Source organism: Ceratotherium simum, chromosome 1 (genome assembly GCF_057802395.1).
Source record: "Ceratotherium simum simum isolate JZ-2026a chromosome 1, ASM5780239v1, whole genome shotgun sequence".
NCBI classification, from domain to species: Eukaryota; Metazoa; Chordata; class Mammalia; order Perissodactyla; family Rhinocerotidae; genus Ceratotherium; species Ceratotherium simum.
Window position 1 is genome coordinate 30,258,100 of NC_141900.1, and position 23,965 is coordinate 30,282,064.

Here is a 23,965-nt window from a genome sequence, read left to right on the forward strand (position 1 = left end):
GCCTTTAAAAATCTTCCCCAGATTCTGGGTTTTCCAGCAGCCTGTTACTTTCGGCCTGACCTCAGTTTGGTTTCCGTATCTGACCTGCACTACTCACTGTATGGTGGATTCCTCCATATTTCATTTCACTTGGAACTTCTTATTACCAAGACCTGCAGTTCAATAATGATTAAAACAGTCCATCTGAACAAAACACAGTTTGTTCAGACATTCTATTTGGACACCAGAGGGCAGAAGAATCCTTGGAAGTGAAGGAATTCTGTAAATGTATCCTCGTGCATCCTGGAGTTTCCAGGCTTATTGATATTGTAAAGTAGTGATATCACTGTAAGGCTAGGAGTTTATGTTTGACTTTTTGTCACAAGAAGTACAGAATTCTGTCAAAACTAAAAAATTAAGGTAGCTATGGCACACTGAAAGTTGTAGTGTTTAATTACCTGAGTGACAACGTCAACAGAAGGCACTGCGGGAGAACAAAGAATTCAACCTTAATAGCAATAGGGATGAGAAAATGTAAATGCAAAGGTGCTTTTCAAAATAATCTATTAAAATTTTTATCTTAAGTATAAAGTGGCTTTCAGTATAGATTCTGACATTCCATAAGAAAGCAAATTATTCAGCAATGCTTTTATTAAAGTAAGATTTACAATGAAAGAAACGACAAATACAATAAGGTTTCAAAACTTCATTAATATTTGTGCAGAGAACAGATCAATCCCCGGGGAAACAAAATTCTGTCTGGTCATTCGTTTTTATCTCTTTGAGGGTAGAAAGGCATGGAGGTTAACGGCATTTGATTCGGAGGCATGTCAATCTAAGTTTAATCCCAATTTCACCACTTCACAAGTTATGAGACCATGAGCATGTGCTTATCCTCACTGGGCTTTTTCTTATCTATAAAGTTGTGATAATAACATCTACATTACTATGTTGCTGCAAGGAGGTACTGAGATAACATATAAATGCTTATCACTGTGTCTGGATCATAAGGCATGTTCAATAATGGTTTTGACTAAAATTTCTGAACTGGGAGTTTGTAGAAAATAAGAAGACTCATAACTTCACTTAAAAATTACTGCAATCAGGCTGCTTAAAAAAATTAGATGAGAGAGAATGTCAGGAGATTAAGTAAAAATAAATGCAGCTAATCTTCAGTAGGGCATTCAGTAGTACGTCAATTAGGTGAATTTAGAATATGTGAATATCAGAGAATTTTAAAGAGTAAAGGAGAGAAGACGGCTCAGAAAACTCCTACATCCCTCGTCACTCTGCTGTGTTTGGTGATATGATATTGGGAAAGTTATTTAATTATTCTGGGCATCAGTTTCCTCCCCTGTAAAATGAAGGTGAATTATGTGGTCTCTATCACCCATTCTGATTTACAGATTCTCAAATTTTACAAGTGTAGTTATTTGATACACCGTGAAATACAATTTCAAAGATTTTATGAATACTGAGTTATTTAAAACAGTAAAGTCAGTTTATAAAAAGCATATTTGTGTAACAGATTATCATAGCAGATATATGATGTTCCTAACTTCAATACCAGCCCTCCAAATATATAAAATATAATGTGGAAAATCCGATTAATACTATTATATGCAAATAAAAAGTAAGATATCATTTAAAAAATAACTAAAAGTAACGAAGCAACAAAGTTACACATTTATGTATGATCTTAGACATTTTCAAATTTGGTCAGAGAGAGTCCAAAGAGACTATAAAAGTAACTAGTTACTTGGAAATAATTGATATCTTTTGGCTACTGCAGCTTTCTCACTCGATACTCCTGCAAACCTTTCAGGAGGAGTTGTCCATCACTATTTTTACACAGAACCAACTGGGAGAGGTTGGTCAATAAAAAATAATTTAAAAATACCTTAATATTATTGTTTTACATAAAAAATTCTTTACACTGGCTTATATTGTTGCTCCTCATTTTTTTTTTAATTTTATTTATTTATTTTTCCCCCAAAGCCCCAGTAGATAGTTGTATGTCATAGCTACACCTCCTTCTAGTTGCTGTATGTGGGACGCGGCCTCAGCATGGCCGGAGAAGCGGTGCGTCAGTGGCGCCTGGGATCCGAACCCGGGCCGCCAGCAGCGGAGCGCGCGCACTTAACCGCTAAGCCACGGGGCTGGCCCTGTTGCTCCCCATTTAAAATCAGCATAGACATATCTCAGTTTAGTTCAGAACAAGAAGAAAGAACCACCCTTTTAACATAAACTATAAAGCAAAGTAAATAACCTCTGACAGTAACTAGTATAATTTGTTTCCTCTAAGTTCCATAAAAAGGACATAATCTACCTATTCAAGGAGAGAGTTCAGATGGGAGTCTCTCTGAGGCAAACTGTCTTTCTGTCTCTGTTACCAACAGTGGCCCGAGAATGGGCTACGGAAAAAAGATTAGGCATAATTCTCAAAGCTCAGCTTCAAATGCAAATATGTTAACACATTTTTAAAAAGCATAGGAATTCTATGAGAAATATTGATATTTAGAAAGGATAAAGGAATAACTCTGTTAAATGGCACTTCCTTATGATAATATTCTTCCTTTTCTAAATTGTTACATAGAAAAAAATGTTAAGTATTTCTTTGGTGGCCTGGATACAGCCTATTCTCTAGATAATTCTGAATTCTTCAAGAAAATATATACGTGTAAACACTTTATATTTTGAGTACTCAGCAGCAAAGACTGGAATGTTTACCATAATGTGGTGCTTCTTTTCTCGTTGATGACAGACCCTCATCACTGACATGTATGCTTTACTATTTTGGGGGTAGGGGTCACCTATTCACATTTCAGAGAAGTGGCTGTGTACTCATGAGAATCACGCAGCAGTGATTGTCTTTAAGCCTCATATGGCATTCACAGCTCTTTCAGGCAAGAGCAGGAAGCAGTGATAACACCCACCTCTGCAGCACCTCTAACCTACACCATAACTGGAAAGTAATATAATCTGGAAGCATCAGCATGTGATCATTTTGATAAATAACTTCAATTTCTTAGTATTAGAAGAATCAACTGCTATATCTATATGTATTCAAATAATTTTCTGTAATTAACGTGGATGGTTTCAGTCCCAAATTCTTTCTCCTGTAACGTCCGGATAATTGAAGATGTTTTTTAAAAATGGCCTGAATGGTCACAGTCTTTATTTTTTAAAATAAACTCATGCAGAAACAGCTCAGAATGTGATAGTCTGTGATACTTAACTCCAGAATCCCCAGTATACGCATATATATGGGATGTACATTCAGTGAAAGATCTCCCGGAGAAAGGGAAAATAAATATAATTCAATATTAAAAGTTTTTAATATAGTATCATAGTACAGGACTAAGAGCTTGGACTCTGCCACCAGAGTGTTTGCTTTTAAAACTCAGCTGCACCACTCACCAGCCTTGTGACCTGGGGCAAATTACTGCACCTATCTGTGTCTGAGACTGCTCATCTGCAAAATGGCATTAATAAGAGCACTTCCTTCTGAGAATCATTATGAAGACTGAGTTAAGATTTGCAAAGCCTTTAGAAGGATACCTGCACACCCACCCTAAGAGTCCCTACACCCTATGTTACTGTTAAAAAATAAAATAAAATAAGCAAGTACAGCTTTGACATTCAAACAAAATAAAAATGTGAATCCTGAAAATCATAATATTATTTGCAAAAAAAAAGGTTATTTCCACAAAAGTTGGGATTACCTTATAATCAGTCCAGGAAACATCCCTGAAACATATTTATATTGAGGAATTATGAAAGGGGAAATAGACACAGTTGTAAAATGTGTTTCCCAAATTTAATTAGGTCATACAACAGGAGGATGAAAAGAGAATTCAGACAGCCTGGCTACCAGCTGTTTCCCCGTTAAGAAGGAACAAATGAAAAGACAAAATTCAGTAGAAATACACTGGTTAACTCAACAATTTTTTTCAGAGATTTTGATGATTATTTTAGACCTCTTTGTAGAAATATTCATAGTGAATCCTACATGAAAAAAATTAAAGAAGTTTTTCCTTTTATATTAGGTCAATTAACCAATCTTAAAATATTTAAGTAACTTAAACTGTTTTAATCACATCAACAAAACAAAACAAAAGCCTCCATTTATATTGCACATATGGATTGTAAACTGCACTTTGTTTTTTTAAACATATGCATAAACTCTAAAACACATTTCTCACTTGTTTCATCTGTGCTTTAAACATAATTTATACTATTTGGATAGAATTTCGGACACAGGGTTTTCTAGGTCTTTTCCCCACCTAAAATATGCATATTATTCCAAGGTGCAACATAATAAGAAAAGATAAATGCATAACAAGAAAGGAGATAATTTAAATGAACCATTATAACTGACGTAGTCTTTTTAAAAGTAGAATTGGAGGGCGGGCCCCGTGGCTTAGCGGTTAAGTGCACGGGCTCTGCTGCTGGCGGCCCGGGTTCGGATCCCGGGCGCGCACCGACGCAGGGCTTCTCCGGCCATGCTGAGGCCGCGTCCCACATACAGCAACTAGAACTATGACATACAACTATCTACCGGGGCTTTGGGGGAAAAAATAAATAAAATAAAAATTTAAAAAGAAAAAAAGAGACAATGTCTTATAAAAAAAAAAAAGTAGAATTGGAAACTAGAAGACTCCAGCTATAAGCAGAGCTGTATGTGGAGAATAAACACTTATTTGGCATTTCCATCTAACTTGGAATATTTGTCATTCCATATAATAAATCATTTTGATGATTCTATAGACTTTTTGAGGATAAGCACCACATTCTCAGCATAGTGTGCTCCTTACGATTGTTTCCTCTAGTACTTAAAATTCTTACTCAAAAGAAAAATGTTAAGTTCCAGTGAAGGATGGAAACGCTAATACATCACTGTAAATAAATAATAGTTATTTTAAAAACCACAGTACATGTTGCTGTGGTGAATAGCATAGTTTATTATAATAGAATTAGGAAGAGAAGATGAGCTTAAGAAAATAATTTCATTATTAAGTGGGATACATACTGTGCCAGGTCGAGGATAAGGAATTCTTCCATCATACTGCACCCAACGATGATCTGCACTTTCCTTATGAGCATATGGACCATTAAAAACTGCTCTGATGTCAGCCATGCTATACACACAAACAGCGGAGCCTTTGAAGATGGAGCTGAAAGACAGCAACATGATTCAATCATTCACTGGTTTATTCAATGGACATTATTGAGCACATACTATAACCAGGTGCTGTGGACAAATTTATTCAGCATATTCCATTTGATAGGTGCTGCAGACAAGATGTGTGTATATCCTAAAGGAGGTTAATGCGAAGTAATCTTGAATAAAGTGTGACAACAGTTACATTACAGGTAATTATAGTAATAAGCTAAGCAAGCATACAGATCAGAACCCAATACACGGCTGTCTGGTAAATTTTCAGGGAGTAAATGGCGTCTAAATTGACACTTGATGGATAAACAGGAATTACCTAGAAAAACTGGAGAATAGAAAGGAATATGCAGGAAAGAGTATTATATTTATCCACATGCTCTTGAATTTTATTTTAAGTTATAGTACAACGCCTTCCAAAGAACTTACAAAATAAGTTACATTACCTATTTTTTTAAAAAATGAATAATTTAGATTTGTAAATAAATCTCTCACTTATCTGTTATCTTAATGTGAGTGGATGTCCATAAATACTGGCTATTAATAATTTCCTCATATAATTTTTATTAATTTAAAAAATGTTGAAACAATCTTTTTGCTCCTTCTTGAATTTCTGAGTTTATATATGTAACTTATTTGATGCTTAAAATTAATCATAATTACACAGGATTGGAGTGCACAAAATTAAGAGGCAGAAAAGCTCCATGGGAATTCTACAAACTTTTGTAAACTAATAATGAAAACTGTTAAACTGTCAACAGATGTTTCTTTTTTTTTATTTCTGGAAATTAAAAGACATTTTCTCTGAGTCTAAAACTTTCAATGATTCCTGTTCTTAAAGATGAGGTCATCCTTTATGATCTAAAAGATATATCCTCTCAGCAGTAGATAAATGACCTAAGGATTCTCTAGCATGAGTAATTCAATCATTAATATTCTTGGAATGACATTAATGGGAAACATTGAGAGCTGACAGTAAACAGGCATCTGAGAGAAAACTGGCTGCTAAGAAGGAAGGTGATGTTCCCATAAAAATCACATGATCTGCCTATGATACTTAAAAGGAATGATGCAGCATGCTTAATGGCATTGCTATTATTGCAGATTAATTACATCTTCTCATTGGACAAAGGATGTGACATGCATCCGGACATTACCTCAGTCTTCAGGACAGTATGAAAACTAAAATGATAAAATATCCCAAGAACAAACTTCTGGGTGGGCAAAAACTTGGTAGGAGAAAAAAATAACTATCTTGGGGCTACACTTCCCTAGCGCATACCTATGCCTTGTGTGTGGAACACACAGTGGCTTCAAAGAAAGTTCTGTGAATGGAAAGATACCAAGAGAACCGGGGCTGAGATACTTGAGTAACTACAGGTACTTACTCTTCCTACACCTGTTTAGATCAGATATAAATTAGCAGAAAAATGGAGTCCCAAATAGCAGCTTCTCAGAGTATCTTCTTTATTCTCATATTTAAGTATTTGCATTCCATATCTTATAATCAAATAGTATTTTATTTTCTGATATATTCTGAATCAATAGTAGATTTGCATTTATACATAAGGTATTGTGAACTAAATGAGGGTAATGCCAGAGGAAAAAAGATTATAATTTGTCTACAAAATATTTTAATAATTTATTCAAAAGGAGGCAGTAAGACCATTTGTCTAATACCAATATCAATACTGCCAATTCCTCTGATACTAATATGAACATACATTAATAAAGATTGATAGCAGAGCTGTGAAGAAAGTGTAAAGTATTTCAAAGAATGTATTGTAGGCAGTAATATGTAACAGGAATAAAGGCACACTTTGAACATAGTCAAATGTAAGTTACTGAATTAAATAAAATTAAGACAGTAGGGCCCATGTATTCTTTGAGACACCTTCCTAGATGCCAAGACAACATTGAAGGAAGTCACAGAGTCTCAGCAACAAGTATAGGACAGCATTTTTCAGTAAGAAGACAAGAATATAGGGGTAGAAATGAGGAAAACACCTTTAGGTCTAGTCCCATTTTTACTCCTAATAGGCTCCTCTTCTTTGACCAAAGTCTTCTTTGGGCAAATTCCCTTTGCCTAAATCAGCAGAACAGTGAAATCATGATAATAAGAGCCACACTCCCATCTTTGTAGGGTAACAGGGAAGCACAAAGAAGATAGCATATGATGACGTTTTAAAAGTCAAGAGGGGCCCATCTCACTGCCACAGTCTAGCCCGTGACTAAGACGTGTATTTCTTTAGCACTACCTCTATGTCAGGCAGCTTGACCTATTTACTATCATTAGTATATGCATATGCCTGTGTACCCAGTAATTTTAGCCTGCGAATTTAGCTCACAGATATACTTGCTCATACAGGGAACGTACAAGATTACTCACTGAAGCATTATGTATACCAAGAAAGGACTGGAAACAATGGAAATGTCTATGTACAGGGGACTGGTTAAACAAATTGTGGTAATCTATACAGGGGATACTCTGCCGTTGTAAAAGAATGAAGAGACATTTTCTCTATTGATATTAAACGATTTCTAGGAAATACCAAGTGAAAAATTAAAATGAAAAATATGTATTTTTTCACACAAAAGGAAGGGACAAAAAGAACATACAACTGTATTGTCTTACATACATATAACAATTCTCTAGGATTACAAGCATTTTTTTGTAACTTACCTGGTTGTGGTAAAGACTCCATATACTACAGGATTTCTTTCATCTCTTGTGGGGAGTAAGTAAATATCTTCTATTAATGGGAAAAAAATAATGATTCACTATAGTTTATTTTTCAGTATTACAGGTTTGCTTTTTCTTTAATAAAGCAATATTTCTGAGACTCTAAACAGTATATAAAATTAAGATAACAGTGAAAGTCATTATATTATGACATAAGAAATTAAGGGTAAAAGACTGGTTCTCACTAGCTATGTGACATCGAGTTGGACATTTAACCTCTTAGGTGTTTACTTCAATCACCTATAAACAGGATGGTTTGACTGATAACCTCCATGACTGTTTCCAATTAGGAGTACATAATTGCACATAAAATAGAAACTAAAAACATAGGTTATTTTTACCCTCCAGTGTAAAAAAGCGTTGTCCTGTAATTGTGTCAATTTATTAGTAATTCAATTACCCACTTGACAACAACATGAAAATAGCTACACAAGTTAATTACCTGTACAGTATTACTTGTGTCATTGCTTGTGAGGTATTGATACTAATGTATAATGATACTAAAGTATGTGTAAATAATATTCTTTAAAATATTAAGATGTGAGCATGCTTATATACAACATGAGAGATCACCCATGAATACCGAATATATACTTTAATACTGCGAAATACAATACTGAAAAAATCATCAACAATATAACCATTTTTACACTGCCAACAAAAACAAGTTCAAGAAGATAAAAGCTAATGATGCCAACTTTATATGCCGTCAAAAAAAAATCCTTCTAGAATTAGCTTTGAGGGGAGTAAAGAGGGAAAATGAAGGAGAAAAAAATCTATCTAATGCTTCTCTGAGTATTCTTTTTATTAACAAGTCAGAGTGACAAGAGTTCACCAATCTCCCACGCTCTCCAGCAGAGGGCATCTGCAGCATAAAGAACCCAAGTTCTTGCTACCTACAGACTGGCTCCTTCTAAAGGTAAAGGGAGAATGGATGGACATTGTGGTCCCAGAGCTAGCATCTTTCTCTCTTGCTGCAGTTTTGTTTCCCTCATAACTTTGAGGACTCTTACAAAGAGAGGAATTGCTTCATTACAATGTGCATCCAGACCTAGAGGACCTCCACGTTCTTTGTGTGTGCAAATTTAGTAAGAACCACTCCTGCAAGCTGTACTGGGCCATATAATCAGGCATTTGGGGCTAAAATAAAATAAATGCTGAATTACTTCATTAGGCAGTAAGACTTTTTTAAGCAAAAAGAAACACGACTTACGAAGCTCATCAAAATGAGTATCTGCCCCATCACTTCCAGGAATTGAGCAAATCAATCGAGCCTTAAGAAAAGTTGTCCATTTGTTTATAAGGCTACGTTGTCCTCCTACGTCATTCTGAAAAAAAGGAAAAAAATAAAGATACAGATTGACCAACGTGATTCTATCACCAACTAAAACTGGTGGTTATTACAGGCAGTGTCTTATCAATGTTATTGTTTACAAAGACAGAAAACTACATATTTAAGTCCTTGAACTTTCGAATGAGGGAAAAGGCAGTTTTGTCCCTCAACATTAATTACTTTTCTCATGGTTAAATGAATGCAGTGTAACCAACATAGCTCCACTGAATGAGCAGATGCATGCAAAGCAACAGTAAATAAGGCAGGCTTAGAATCAACTCCCATCTCCGCCAATTTTCACTCCAGGATCTACAAAAAGGTTGTTTAATCCTCCAAGTCTCTGTTTTCTCATCAATAAAATATAATTAATGCCTTGAAATATGATTATTTTGATGATTAAATGGAAAAATGTATATAAGCATGCTCACATTTTTACAGTGCTTAGCAAAGGCCAGGGAACTTGAGTTTAATAAATGCTAGCACTGGCTTGTATATTATGCATATGATTTAGATCAATATTTGCATTCTTTAGAAATATGCCTTGGTACAGACTTAAAAACAGTCTTTTCCAGGGGCTGGCCCCATGGCGTGGTGTTGGGCTCAGTACACTCCACTTCGGCAGCCCAGGTTTGCAGGTTCAGATCCTGGGCATGGACCTACACCATGGTTGCATGGCGACCCACATACAAAAATAGAGGAAGATTGGCACAGATGTTAGCTCAGGGCTAATCTTCCTCAAGCAAAAAGAGAAAGATTGGCAACAGATGTTAGCTCAGGGTGAATCTTCCTCAACAACAACAACAACAAAAAAAGTCTTTTCCAAATTTAGTGCCCTACTAATTAAACACCAAGGCAACATAAACATAGAAAATAACATACATATAAGAGCAATCTTGTTTTAAATACTAATCAACGTTTTTCCATACATTATTTTCCTCTGAAATCTTTCACTGAAAATGTTCTTTAGATATTTAGCAAAACATAAGCATTAAAATCAATTAAATGGAATAAACAGGGTTATGTTATTCAATAATTCAACATAAAAAGATATATTTCTTATTTTTAATTTAATATGTTGCTGTGAACACTAAATTAATATGAGTTTTTCTTTGACTCGACTAGATCTGCTATGCCTATAATAAATAAAGTGAGATTGTTTCATGGTATAAATATATTAAGTACTTAATTTCCACTTTCAAAAATTATTTTTGGAGCTGCTAGTTCCATTAATATATTTACATTTAAATATAAATTCTATAAAATGTTTTATTCATCATGCAGTCTACGTTCTATAAATAAAAAGTTCACTGTCAAATTTTAAGTCTGAATATCTAGAAACTGTCTTCCCTGTGTTCTTTTTATCTCTGAAAATGAAATTAAATTAGAGAAGAGTATCAAAATGACTACTCCAAACAAGAGAATTCAAAGTCATTTAAATAGTTGTTATTCCCGAAGAAAGGGTGAGGAGAAGAGAGAAGAGAGAGAGACCCCTTTTAGTATTAACATGGGTAACACAGAGATACAAATTCTCAGATGGGTCTTAGATTCACGGGAGAGCTGAGAGAGTAAGTAAGGTCCTTGAGACCAAGACCAGAGACCATAGCTATCTTTACAGTCTTAGCACCTAACACCAAGGGATACTGTGAAGCCCAGAATGAATCGTGTTTTACATCCCTCTCTGCTAAACAACAAAATAATTTTCACTAATAGCTCTGTATAAATAAATAATAATTATTCTTGTCTTTAGTTGTTCTTTAGGTTTACAACAAATAACTTAGAAGAATAATTTTGAAATTTAAAGACATTCAAATTCAATAAAATATTTCACATATGAACCAAAATTGGCACTTGAACAAAATATCACACTTCACGGCCGCACTATGTCTCATTGTTTTTTAATTGAGATAGCATTCGTTTATAACTGTATACAGATTTCAGATGTACATCATTATAATTCGAGTTCTGTATACATTACCTCCTGTTCACCATCAATACTGTAGTTTCCATCTGTCACCACAAAAATGACCCCGTTTACTCATTTTGCCCTGCCCCCATCCCCCTGCCCCTCTGGTAAACACCAATCTGTTCTCTATGTCTATGTGTGTGTTTGTTTATCTTCCACAAATGAGTGAAATCATACGGTATTTGTCTTTCTCCATCTAACTTATTTCACTTAGCATAATACCCTCAAGGTCCATCCATGTTGTTGCAAATGGTAAGATTTCATCTTTTTTATGGCTGAGTAGTATTCCATTGTGTATCTATATACTACATCTTCTTTATCCATTCATCTGTCACTGGGCACTTAGGCTGTTTCCACATATTGGCAATGTAAATAATGCTGCAATGAATATAGGGGTACATATATCTTTTTAAATTAGTGTTTTCATATTCTTTGCATAAATACCCAGAAGTGGAATAGCTGGATCATATAGTAGTTCTATTCTTAATTTTTTGAGGAATCTCCATACTGTTTTCTATACTGGCTGCAGCAATTCACATTCCCACCAACAGTATAGGAGGGTTCCCTCTTCTCCACATCTTTTTACAGTTTTAAATTTTAAATGATTCCAAGTCATTGTGAACCTACTCTTGGGATATGTGTGTAGCTGAGTTTCATGTGTGTTGGGGGCTTACTATACATATATGCATACACATACATACACATAATAGAGACAGTGGTAACCATATCAACTGTTTAGAACTTGGACAAACAAAAGACCTTTCTAGTAGTAGTATTTTGTCATTGCTACTGTTTAGAATTGCTGACACACAGTGATAATAAAAAGCAAAATAACATCTATTTTCTAATAGTTTTTAATTCTCACCAGAAAACGCACTCCCTTATTCCTTTTACCCAACTTCTACTCTAGATATGTCACTAACACCCTGCTTGTCAGATATGTAATAAAAACACATTTGATAAGTACTGAATAACAAAACACAAGATAAAATTGATAAAAGTCTTTAGAAACGTAGGGCCGGCCCCGTGGCTTAGGGGTTGGGTGCTCGCGCTCCGCTGCTGGCGGCCCGGGTTCGGATCCCGGGCGGGCGCCGACGCGCCGCTTCTCCGGCCATGCTGGGGCCGCGTCCCACATACAGCAACTAGAATGGATGTGCAACTACGACATACAACTATCTGCTGGGGCTTTGGGGGAAAAATAAACAAATAAAATCTTTAAAAAAAAAAGAAACGTATAGATAAATGCCAAAGCATCTGAGCCTCCTCTAAGATTTCTTTGCAGTGAGAAAATGAGAACAGGCCTCACTGAAGAGCCAGATTTAATACTGTCTTTAAAATAACAGGTAGGTTTGGACACGCAGAGACTGGTTCGGGAAATATTCTAGATGCTGGAGAGTAGGGGAGAAGGACAACAGGAGAAAATTCAGACCATGTATGGAGAACCAGGACAAATCTGGTTTGGAGGAAGACTGGGATAAACTGCAATAGCGGAGGAAAATGTTATAAAAGTAAATTGGGGTAATATGAAGGAAGGCTTTAATACCAAGCTGAGGTATCTGTATGTTATTTTGTACACAACTGAAGAATTACTGAAAGATTTAGTAATTAGTAAAGAAGTGAAATGATAAGAGTTTTCCTTTAAGAAAATGAATACATAATATATACTATATAATAACCCTTTAGAAACAAACACGTCTATAATTGCCCTTAAATTTATATTTTGTATATGGTGCTTCTATTATTTGAATATCATTGCTCAACAATAAAAACAATATTTCAGCTAGCTATTGGGTGATTTCCAATGTCTGCAGAGGTGAAGGCAGATTTATCTAGATATGACTTTTATTTTTAAGGCTAATATCCACAGATCATTTAATAAATATAAATCCAGATATTAATATGAATGGGCAAAAATATTGATGCTTCCTCCTAATGTAATTCTGTGTTAATGTACAGTAGGATTCCAGTGAGAAAATGTATTATCTGGAATTACTCAGAAAGAAAGAAATTTTAAATAAATTAAAAAATACAAAGTAAGTTACCTCCTCATCTTCTCACGACCCTTGAATTATATCTTTTTAAATTCACATACCTAGTTTTTACATTTTTTTTTAGCAAAGCCCTAGTTGTACTAAGCAGAGTATTAGTTAAATGCATTCTTCTTACAGATTTATGTATTTATAAAATTTTCATGGCCTGTATTTGTATATTTTGAGAGGCAGCAATAAATATTAAAAATAGTGTTGATCCAATATACATAGAGAAATATATCTGCTATCACGAATATAATGCCAGGGATTACGTTTGGTTTACTGCTGTACCTTTAGCACAGAGTAGTTGCTCAAATTATTTTGCTCAATGAATAAACAGATATGTCGAATATTTGCTCCACAACATTCCTTTAACAGGTGTAAACATCACTACTTCATCATAATAATGAGCAATCACATTCTCTTTTAAACATTTTATTAAAGTGACAACAAACGTCCATTTTCAAACATTGTCTCCCTCTCTATCTGTAATTATCACCCATCCTTAAGACAAATCATGAAAAAATTCTAACTATTCTACTAACTCCAAATTTGTTGGACAGGAAAGGTTTTCATACAGTAATTGCATTTTTTTTTTTAACCTGACAAATGGAAATTGCAATCCTTTGAACAAAAGAATCTTTAAATGCTCTTGTCTATCCATTGAGCAGTCTTCCCTGGGCCCTCAAGGAATAAAAAGATAAAAATTTTTAAAAAGCCAGGTCAAAGATGAAAGCCACCTGCTGTCAGCAGGGAAACAAGTATAGTTCCTGGGATAATGGTTCTCAGGAATGGATTATAAGCATTTAATGACTGGATAGTAACTCTTACAGACATCCAGAAGCATGACCTGGGATGGCAAAGTTCAATTCACAAGGAGATGTATTTCTCCTGTAAGGAAGTGTCAGTTGACTGACTTTGTTGACCAGCTCTCAGTCACTGGATTTGTTTGCAAATCCACCCAATCCCCCCTGAGAACTTAAAGCCCAGAAGAGGGCTGAAAGAGAGGTAACCACTTTTGTACTAAATTGTCACCTCCTTGCTTATTTTCGTGAAGCTCTAAAGAATACAATAGTCTCACTAACACAATAAATTTATTATTGAGATGTCAGAATCAGCAGTTTTTAGTCACCAGTCACTTCTACGTGTCTCCACTCTATTTATCACAGCTTCTTTGTGGTCAGATTGCCAAAAGCCTTGACATCCTTCACACAAAGATGCAGATGAAAGTAACGAAGAAATTAAATTTAAACAAGCCTGACCACGTGTGTTCAATCTGGGTGGTTAGTCCAGAAGGTGCCTATTTTCTATGTGTTTGACGTATTTCTTAATTTTAAAGTGATTAATAAAAAGAGAAAAGAAAAAATTTTAAAAAGAAAACAGTTTATCATCTTTCAGCAGCTTTAAAATATAGTATTTCTGAATCATTTGATTGGATGATGGCTGCATATTATGAAATACTATTGTCTTCTAATCATACTATCTGCTAATGCACAGATCAGTTGTGAGGCAGGTTAATGGTGATTCTATTTTCCCTCTACTGTCCCAGCAAACTCAAGTCCTTATAAATCTTACGTAGACATGTAGAGTAGCCACAAGCTGTCACACATGAACTTTTATTGAGTGTGTCTTTTGACCTTTGGATCACTATGCTGGTTTATCTGTTAAACTCAGTTTTATCTGTATATATCATCCTCTTTGAGGATCTCTCAGCACTTCATAAATATTGTCATTTTAACCTATATATCGGGAAACAGAAGCTCTTGGAAAACGTAATAATCGACTTTCAGCTCCAATGCTCTTAAATCCTGAAGATTTTATAAATTAATGGAATTTCCAAGACATTTGTGAACATGTATTCTATTAAAATGATGATATGCACTCAGAGATTTGTAACCATATCAATTTGTTTAAGTTGAAGGACACTAGGCTTTTCAAATCAATAAACACTGGAGAATGACATACCTTAAGCACTTAAAAAAAAAAAAAGGTTTGATGCTGGAGTCAGAGGTTGTAAATTCTCCTTTGCTTAAAATTTAGTTCTTTTGCCTACTGCTGCTCTTCATCTTTGTGCAGGCAAGAGAATGGAATTCCCTGAAACACTTTGAAAGCCATAATCTATGCACCTTTTCTGGGCCTCTCTCCCCAGTCCTACCCATTAATAACATTTAATCTGAGAGATTTTAGCTTAAACTAACACTATCCACCTTCTTTTGAAGTGTAGTCTAAATACTACCGTACTGCAAATCAATAAAAATGTTTTTCCATAACTGAAACTGTCACATAGAGGCAAACACACCAGCTTTCTATTGACTCTCTCTACAAATTCCACAAATAAGATTACAGCAATTTAATACTTTTGTGCTTTCTATTTAAGGCCTGTTGCATTTCAGTACATCATTTATATTCTTTATCTGATTTGTCATTTATAATAACAGCTGTACCTTGCAGGTTTTAAATTGTCTTGTGTTGAGATGTGCCATCCAATAGCCTAAAAACCCATTTGCTCCAGGAAATACTGGAGACAGGACCACAGCAACCGACACTTCAGAGCGATTGTCCACTCTGCTTCTCTCTGCGCTGCCTCAATCTTCACTGTGTTATTTCTAGGGACCAATTTTAGAAGCTTTGTAAACTTAATACAGATGGTCTGTATAAGTAAATAAGAATGATAAGTATAATCCAAACACACGATGGCCTATTTAGAAGCTTGAAACTATGATTATGATGTGATAGAAACAAAAAATAAAACTTGGAATACAGTTCCAAGAGTCTCATTAGAAGAGCATGCCATATACATTAAAATACATTGTTAAACTGAGAGGAAGAGCTTAAATTAGGATATTTTAATACATTAAATGAACTAATGGAAGATAGTGAAGTCATGCCCACTGAATCAAATGAGAGAACTGTATTGTACTTTCCTTTTTGGACCCCGGGTCTTCTTTTGCAAAAGGCTATAACTATGTTTCATGTAACAGTTTCATTGAGATGCCAGAGAAAAGTTCTGACCACTAAAATATAAAAGCAAAAAAAGAAAATAATAATGAGTCTTCTACTTCATCCACTAATAATCTTGAAATATCTTAACAGTAGAAAAACAAAACTGTCCAAACTCAAACATCTCAGACAAAGGAGAGAAGAAAAAGCAAACGAAAAACTTGCAGGGCAGGTACTGAAAACAATGGTTTTTAAGCAATAAATTCTGAAGAGGCTTTCAAGGCAAAAAATAATGTTTTTTAAAAAAGAACTCTAATGTTTAGAGATGACTGTTTTTGATTTGCCAATGGAGAAATGAAACGGAGAACATGTTTTTCTAACTATTTCACAAACTTGTAAAGATTATAAAAAACGTAGGACTTGGGTAATAGACTATGTTCAAGATTTAACAGATTAAAATTAGGTAAATCTAGGCATGTTAAGCAGTCTTTTTCAGGTAGGATCAGAGTTCATTAAATTTAAAAAAAAAAAGCCATCACCATGGTGTAAATCGTTGCCTAGGAATTTCTGACAGGAAAACAGATGGAAGTGAAGCAAAAGCACATCTGTAACTCATGGCTCTAAATCTCTCATTCAGGTTGTAAGTGACACACGGAAAGTAAGCAAAAAAAACACAACTTGGCGGAGATCAATAAATACAGAAAGTGTCATCGGCCTAAAAACACAAATCTTCAAAGGCAGTGATTGTCCAAATAGGACCATATATCAAAACAGACAATGCGAGCGGATTCGAAGCAAAGGGCTATTAATTAGACCTCCAGGCAAGTTATGTGAAAGGGACATCCAAACTGAATTCCTGGCATGGACAAAAGGAAATACTGCAGAACAAAAAAGAGAACTGGCATAATCTGCAGCTGGAATCTGGAGTGGGCTAGCGTAAGTAAGCTAATGGACAACACTTCCAAAAATGAACAGAATCCAAAAATAATGCAAAACAGCCTCGAGGCGGAAAGCTGCAAGCAAGCCTCACTGAAGGGACTGGTATTTCCACACATTTACTTACAGGGTGGGTCTTGAAGGGAAACACACACACACACACACACACACACACACACACACATACACACACAGTTATAAACACCACACAGATATAAATAATAGTATCTGAAAGGACAAACTTGCAAAGTAAATAGACACAAATCTTTTCAGAGTGTTTATTTCATGCTGTTTCACCTGAACAGGTTCAGTTAGCATTTATTACCTCACCACGAAGCTCTGTGTAATTTATAATCTATGAGAGCACTCCAGGGCGTAAGGTGCACCATTCAGTGCTTGAAAATACTGACTGTTCGACAGAATCAAGGAATTATAGCGCCTGGCAAGAACTCATTCTAGGCTAAGGACCTTATTTTAAATATGAGACAACTAAGTAGTTTGAAAGGAAAGTAATGACACTATCAAAAAATAATTCATTAGTAAATGTGTTCTGCCATGTATAATGATAAACACACTGAGTTTGAAAAAGTTTCTTTCGATGAAGGCACCTATTCTCCCGAGGTGTCACTGATCAATGTTGCCTTATGAAATTAACTTCTAAGTCAGTTTCTTTACTATGTAGTGTCTCTCCTTGTCTATACCTCTTGTCAAAAATTTGCATTGTTCAAACTGTTCACACAATTTTCACCAGATATGTCTCCAAATTCTTTTGACTATGTCCAGAAATAAGATCCATCCTCAAAGTATGAATATTGCTAAAAATGAGGGCAAAATATTAACAGAAACTTCAATCCTTAAAACTAATAAAATATCATCTCTTCCCAGTAACCTTTAGGAACTAACCTGTCTCTAACTCCTCAATATATACACACTACCACTCTTTCACTCCTAAGCATGGTGGTTAGTTGATCTGGCTCCAAAAGTGTTTATGTATGACAAGTGTGTGTGTGTGTGCGCATGTGATTTTTGATCTTTAACTCACTATAGTATGACCATGTACTTAACATTATTTAAATGTTAATTTCTTAGATTGTTAACTGCTTGAAAACAGAAATCTAAGTCACCTTGGTTTTCCAGTACCTTCCTCAGTATCTGTCACATCCAAATTCATATGATCTCATTTAAGCCTTTCATTTGCTGGGTAAAACAGTCATGGAAAAGACGGGTGTCCTCATTTTCTAGGTTAAGAAACTGAGCTAGGAAGAAGTATAGCAGAGATGTAAGCCTAGATCTGATTGCCAGTTGAACATTCATATCATTCGAGCAAGTTATCAATGATATCCTTACTGCCAAATCTGATACCTGATTTTTTTTTTTTTTTAAAGATTTATTTATTTATTTTCCCCCCAAAGCCCCAGTAGATAGTTGTATGTCATAGCTGCACATCCTTCTAGTTGCTGCATGTGGGACGCGGCCTCAGCATGGCCGGAGAAGCGGCGCTTGGGTGCACGCCCGGGAGCCGAACCCGGGCCGCCAGCATTGGAGAGCGCGCACTCAACCGCTAAGCCACGGGGCCGGCCCCTGATACCTGATTTTTAATCCTAATCTTACTTGATATCCTTTTGGTGTCTGACAACTACTGACAACTGTTTTCTTCTTGAAACAGTTTTCTTCCCCTTGACTTGTGACAACACTCTTGTTCAGTTCTCCACCTAGCTATCAAACTATTTCTTCTCAATTGCCTTTGTGAACTTTTTCCTTTGCTCTTTCTTAAACGTCATTGTTTCTCAGGATTCTATCCTTGCTCTTTGATCTTGCACTACAAATTTCCCTGGGCAATTTCAGACACTTCCATGACTTCAAGAACCACCAATATACCGGTGCTTTCCAAATTCATGAGTCCAGATACTGCTGAGCCTCAGGTTCATGTTTTCAGCTGGCTTTTATGGCAGCATATCCCAGAGCCACATCAAGGTCAACATATCCAAATATAAAATCTATACCCATAAACTTTTTCCTGGTGTTTCTTGTCCCAAATATCAGAATGTATGTCTTTGTTTATTTTCCTAATCTCTGCCTTATCTTCTGGAAACCATAATTACTAAGAATATAGAGTCTTTGTCTACAGAGAAAGTATCAAAATGTTTTGGATAGGAGTAAGGGAGAATTAAAATGCATCGAGGATCTAATAGGACAGGAACTTGTTGCAGCCTTTCATATACACCGTGGAGTCAATATCTGCAACATCAGTCAGTCCTAACCACAGTCATGCATCATTTAAGGGCGGGAATACGTTCTGAGAAATGAGTCAATAGGAGATTTTTGTCACTGTGCAAATGTACTTAGAGTACACTTAGAGTGTACTTACACAGACCTAGATGATATAGCCCACTACACACGTAGGCTATGTGGGACTAACTTATGGGACCACCATTGTATGTGCAGTCTGCTGTTGACCGAAACGTTATGTGGTACACGACTGTATAAACAGGGAATATAAGACTTCTGAAGATTGTTGAAATTTTATGTATGTTTTAAAAGGAAAACAACACTATCCTGCTAATTTTCCATTTACTCATTATGCTCCAGTCACAGTAAATCTCTTTTAATTCCTTAAATGCTTTTTCCTACCTCTGAGATTTCACGTGTGCTTTTCCTTCTGCCTGAAATATTCTTCCCTATCCTTGTCACCTTCGCCCTGCAATTTCCTAATCATTTTCAACATCTGGCTCAAAAGTCACTTTCTCAGAGAGACCTTCCATAACCAAGCTAAAGTCCACCCATTTTTCCTAATTTCATTCTGTTATTTTTCCCATTTTAACACTTATCACACTTTCCAATTATATGTTAATCTGTGTATTTTCTTATTTAATGCATATATCATCTACTAGGTTGTAAGCTCAGTGAGTACAACTACTGTGTCTTTTTTTTAACTTCTATAAAACTACTGTTTAGCACAGTGTCATGCACAGGGTCAGTTACCAATAAATGTGCTAAGTTAATGAAAGCTTTAATAGTCTATATTCATACTGTAGCCACTAGCCACATGAGGCTATCTAAATTAACACTGATTACAATTAAATAACATTAAAAATTCAGTTCCTTAGTCATACTAGCCATATGTCAACACTAATAGCCACACGGCTACCATGTTGGAGAGTGCAGATATAGAACATTCCATCATTGCAGAAAGATCTATTGGAGAGCACTAGTCTACACTAAGCAATTAATAAAAGAGTGGTAATAAGTCAAGGGCCTTTTAGAAATCTACACACAGATTCTATCTTACAAATATCTCTTGAACATACCCTTATCTCTTCATTCCTATTTTCTTTAGGGAACCACCTAACAGGTCTCCCAGTCACAAATATTTCTCAATCCAGATGCATTCCTCAAATTATTGCTAAATATATCTACCCATCATGTCACTTCTCTGCCTAAAAGCATTTATAACTCCTCATTGCCTACAGGATAGAGTTTAAACTGCTTAACAGGGAAACAAGACTTCTTATCTTCCAACTTACCACTCCAATCTCAAATGACAGTGCTCCCCATACACGTCCCAGAGTTACACTTACAAAATTTGACTGCTCTGTAAACAAAATATACTCTGTCACAAAGCTGCCTAAAATGCCTATCTTCCTTTCCTTTCCTTGGTGTAGCCCTCCTCCCCCTGCAGGACTCAATTTTTGAGCTTCAGTGAATGTGTAGAGTTCTCAGCCCCAACAACTATCACATTATATTGTGATTATCTGTTTATATCTCTATTACCCTCACTGTGCTGTGAGGTTTTAAAGAAAAGAGACAGTGACTTACTTATCTCCCAGTGTCTAGTGTACTGCATTTTGTGGAGAACTTATATTTTGTTGTCGTTATTGGAATAATGAAATGATAAAATAATGAATGAATGGGTTACAAAATTGAAAAGACTCACCCTTATTCTGTAAACAATTCTTTACTCATTTTTTGTAATTTTTGTCTATTTCCAAAACCCCCTCCTCACCAATCACTATATACTACTCAATCTAATAGTAATAACTTTGACAGGTCAATAAAACAACTTTTACTTTAGTTTAGTAGCTGAAGAGGTAGGGAGCTCTTAAGTTGTCAACAGTTTTTCATTGGGCTAAAGGTTATCAGTTAAAAATGAAAACAAATAATAAAAAAATAACAGCATGAACAACAGAACCTGAATATTTCCAAATAAATAGGTACTGTGGGAATATCCTGGTGGAACAAATAGTATAAAGGGCTTCCCTGTTACTGAAAAGCTTTGTAAACTCAGTAAAGTGTACATTAACTGTTCATTCTCTCTAACATGAGCTCTTCCTTCTTAGATCTTTGCTTATATCTATTGAACCCAATTTTGTTTCATAGCATAGACATCCATTCTGTTACTATTTGTGGAAAATAGAAAAATAATATTATAATAACCCCATGGGAACAAAAAGTGAAACAACAGAGAGGAATAATATGTTCCAAATAATGTCAGAAAAATGTTTTTTTATGTGAAAATAATAAATAACAGCAACAATAATGATGCTGAATAGCTGTTTTTAAATTAAACTTGCTATTCTCTTGCAGTGCATAACATATTTTTTAAAAGATTAAGTCATTTTTAATCTTGTCAGTGAAATCTCTACTTCAAAGTGCTCTCTTTTTGCCACACTTTAATCCTAAATTATTAAGTAAAGTTAAAAACATAGGCAGGGCATGCTACAATTAAGAAACTACAAAGACGCATTTAGAACCAAATATTGTAAACATTTGACCAATGGATCATATGTGTAGTGAGAAATTCTGAAGATGGTGGTAACTGAAAACAGTGATTGAGTAAAGAGATACACGAATGTGGGAAGAACCTCTATTATATCTATTTTTAAAGGAAACTCATCTGTCACATGTCCTTATTTGATCTCACAATTTGTTAGCTTTTCATCCAAACACAATAGCATTACAAAATCTCACTGTGTGGTCTCAGAGTTTTTAGTGGTGGGAAGACTCATGTACTACAGTTCTCTTGGCTTTTTCAGTTCTATAGGAGTTTGTTTATAATTTAAATAAAATATCCTATGGCTGATACTTAAAGTCTAGATTACATTTTTAATATAGACATTTATAAATGGGCAACTAAATTTTTCTTTAATATATTTCTCTATCTCTAAGATTAACTTTCAGTATATTTAAGAATAGGGTAAAAACATTGCTTTGTTATAAATGAATTTCTATCAAATGGATTAGCCCTATCAAGGAATAAGTGTTGAACTGGTTCACAAAACACACACTTGTTATACATGTTCATCAGAAAGTGACTCTTGAAATACATTTAATTGATTGTAAATCTCTTATGACATATTTAATGTAGCTCACTTTTACAAACGATGTCAATCCATAGCACAGCTTTTCAGGCTTGGGATACTGTTGTCATAAGGCACGCTTCAGTACACGAACACACTCTGACTACTCCAAGTAATGGGCATTCATCTCTAGGCGAGAGGCTTCAAGAGAAACTACTGTGAATTTTTAGACTCTGAAAGAATGAGGATGCTTTTTAGAGAATCTGTCCCCCGGGGGTGAAGGGATCAATGGGAGACAGTATTACTGGCTAGGACACTAGGTAAAGAATGATCTGCACTCACAAGTTGCCCTCATTCAAAAGCCATGTTTTCATTAGCACTTTTAAGTGCAATGATGGTTTGTATTTCTGTCCCTGAAAGTGTTCAAAAGCCTGAGGGCACAAATTGAGACAAAAAGTGATAGGCTCAGATGGAAGAAAATGAAAAGTTTGTACAAGACCAAAGAAAGCTTCCCGCTGAGAGTATTTATTAACTTTACAGCTCTTCCTCTTAATAATTGAGTTTAAGCTAAAAGCGTCTATTTAAGAAAAGTTATTTCAGTGAAGATAAATGCAATTTTTCAAAAAATAATATGCTGAAGTCAAAAGTGTGATTCTAGTAGCATTATTATTCTATAACACTTGTATTCACTCAAATGAGAACTTTGATGGCACAAAATGGAAGGGTCTTATAGAGTTTCTGTTTTCCTGTAACTTACATAAAATGGTAATATTAGAAAACTAATCACAATGTTCTTTAAAATAAATGTTTTGCATTCTGGTTTGTTTCTTTTTTTCCTCTTCGTCCATTTTCTCTCAGAACGTAATCTAGATTAATACTCTAAAAATATTTATTATAGTAACACTATAACTATATTTTCAACTTATTTGATCCATGTAAAGATACGTAATTTTACACATGTGATGTGTATTTTGATAAAAATACAGGATACGTTTCTGTTAGTGTCTAAGTTACTCTAGTGATTATATTAAGTTGCTTTCAATTTCAAAATAACCTTATAAAAACATTTTAACCTCTATGGATTAGGACAATGCAGCAATCTTACTGGAATAGCAATAACTGGCAAAGGTTTAGCCCCTCAATAATAGGTGCAGGCTGCCAAAGAGATCTAACTCACACTTGGGCAACAGTTCAGGCACTGGAAAAATAAACTGTAATAGTGGACAAATTTGAATCATTTTTTTCTTTTTTTACTTTTGGATCTCAAAAATTATACATGTAAGATAGTATGCATTTATCCTACCACTTATGAATAATGAACATTAACTTTACTTCAACATTACATGGTTAATTGTTCGTACATATATACATATGATTAAATGAAATAAATATATCTTGCCTTACAAACTCTTCCAACTCGAGAAAGGATGGTCTTATCAGAAGTACTGCCTTCTTGAGATGATTCACGAAAGAAGAAATATATTTTATCATCATCCGGATTATAGGTGTCTGGTATGGGGAAAGTTCCAATAAACTTTGCTCCTGTTTGAAAGAAAAGAAGCTACAAA

General features: G+C 35.0%; 1 protein-coding gene across 1 annotated transcript in view; it reads right to left on the reverse strand.

Moving 5' to 3' along the window:
- SEMA3D (semaphorin 3D) overlaps positions 1-23,965 on the reverse strand; it is a 196,367-nt gene that overhangs the window by 36,841 nt on the left and 135,561 nt on the right. The window contains exons 8-11 of the mRNA XM_004431298.3: positions 23,797-23,939; positions 9,112-9,226; positions 7,839-7,908; positions 5,012-5,156 (exon numbers count right to left, since the gene is read on the reverse strand). Of these exons, the coding sequence (XP_004431355.1) occupies positions 5,012-5,156; positions 7,839-7,908; positions 9,112-9,226; positions 23,797-23,939 (473 nt within the window). The remainder of the gene's footprint in view (positions 1-5,011; positions 5,157-7,838; positions 7,909-9,111; positions 9,227-23,796; positions 23,940-23,965) is intronic.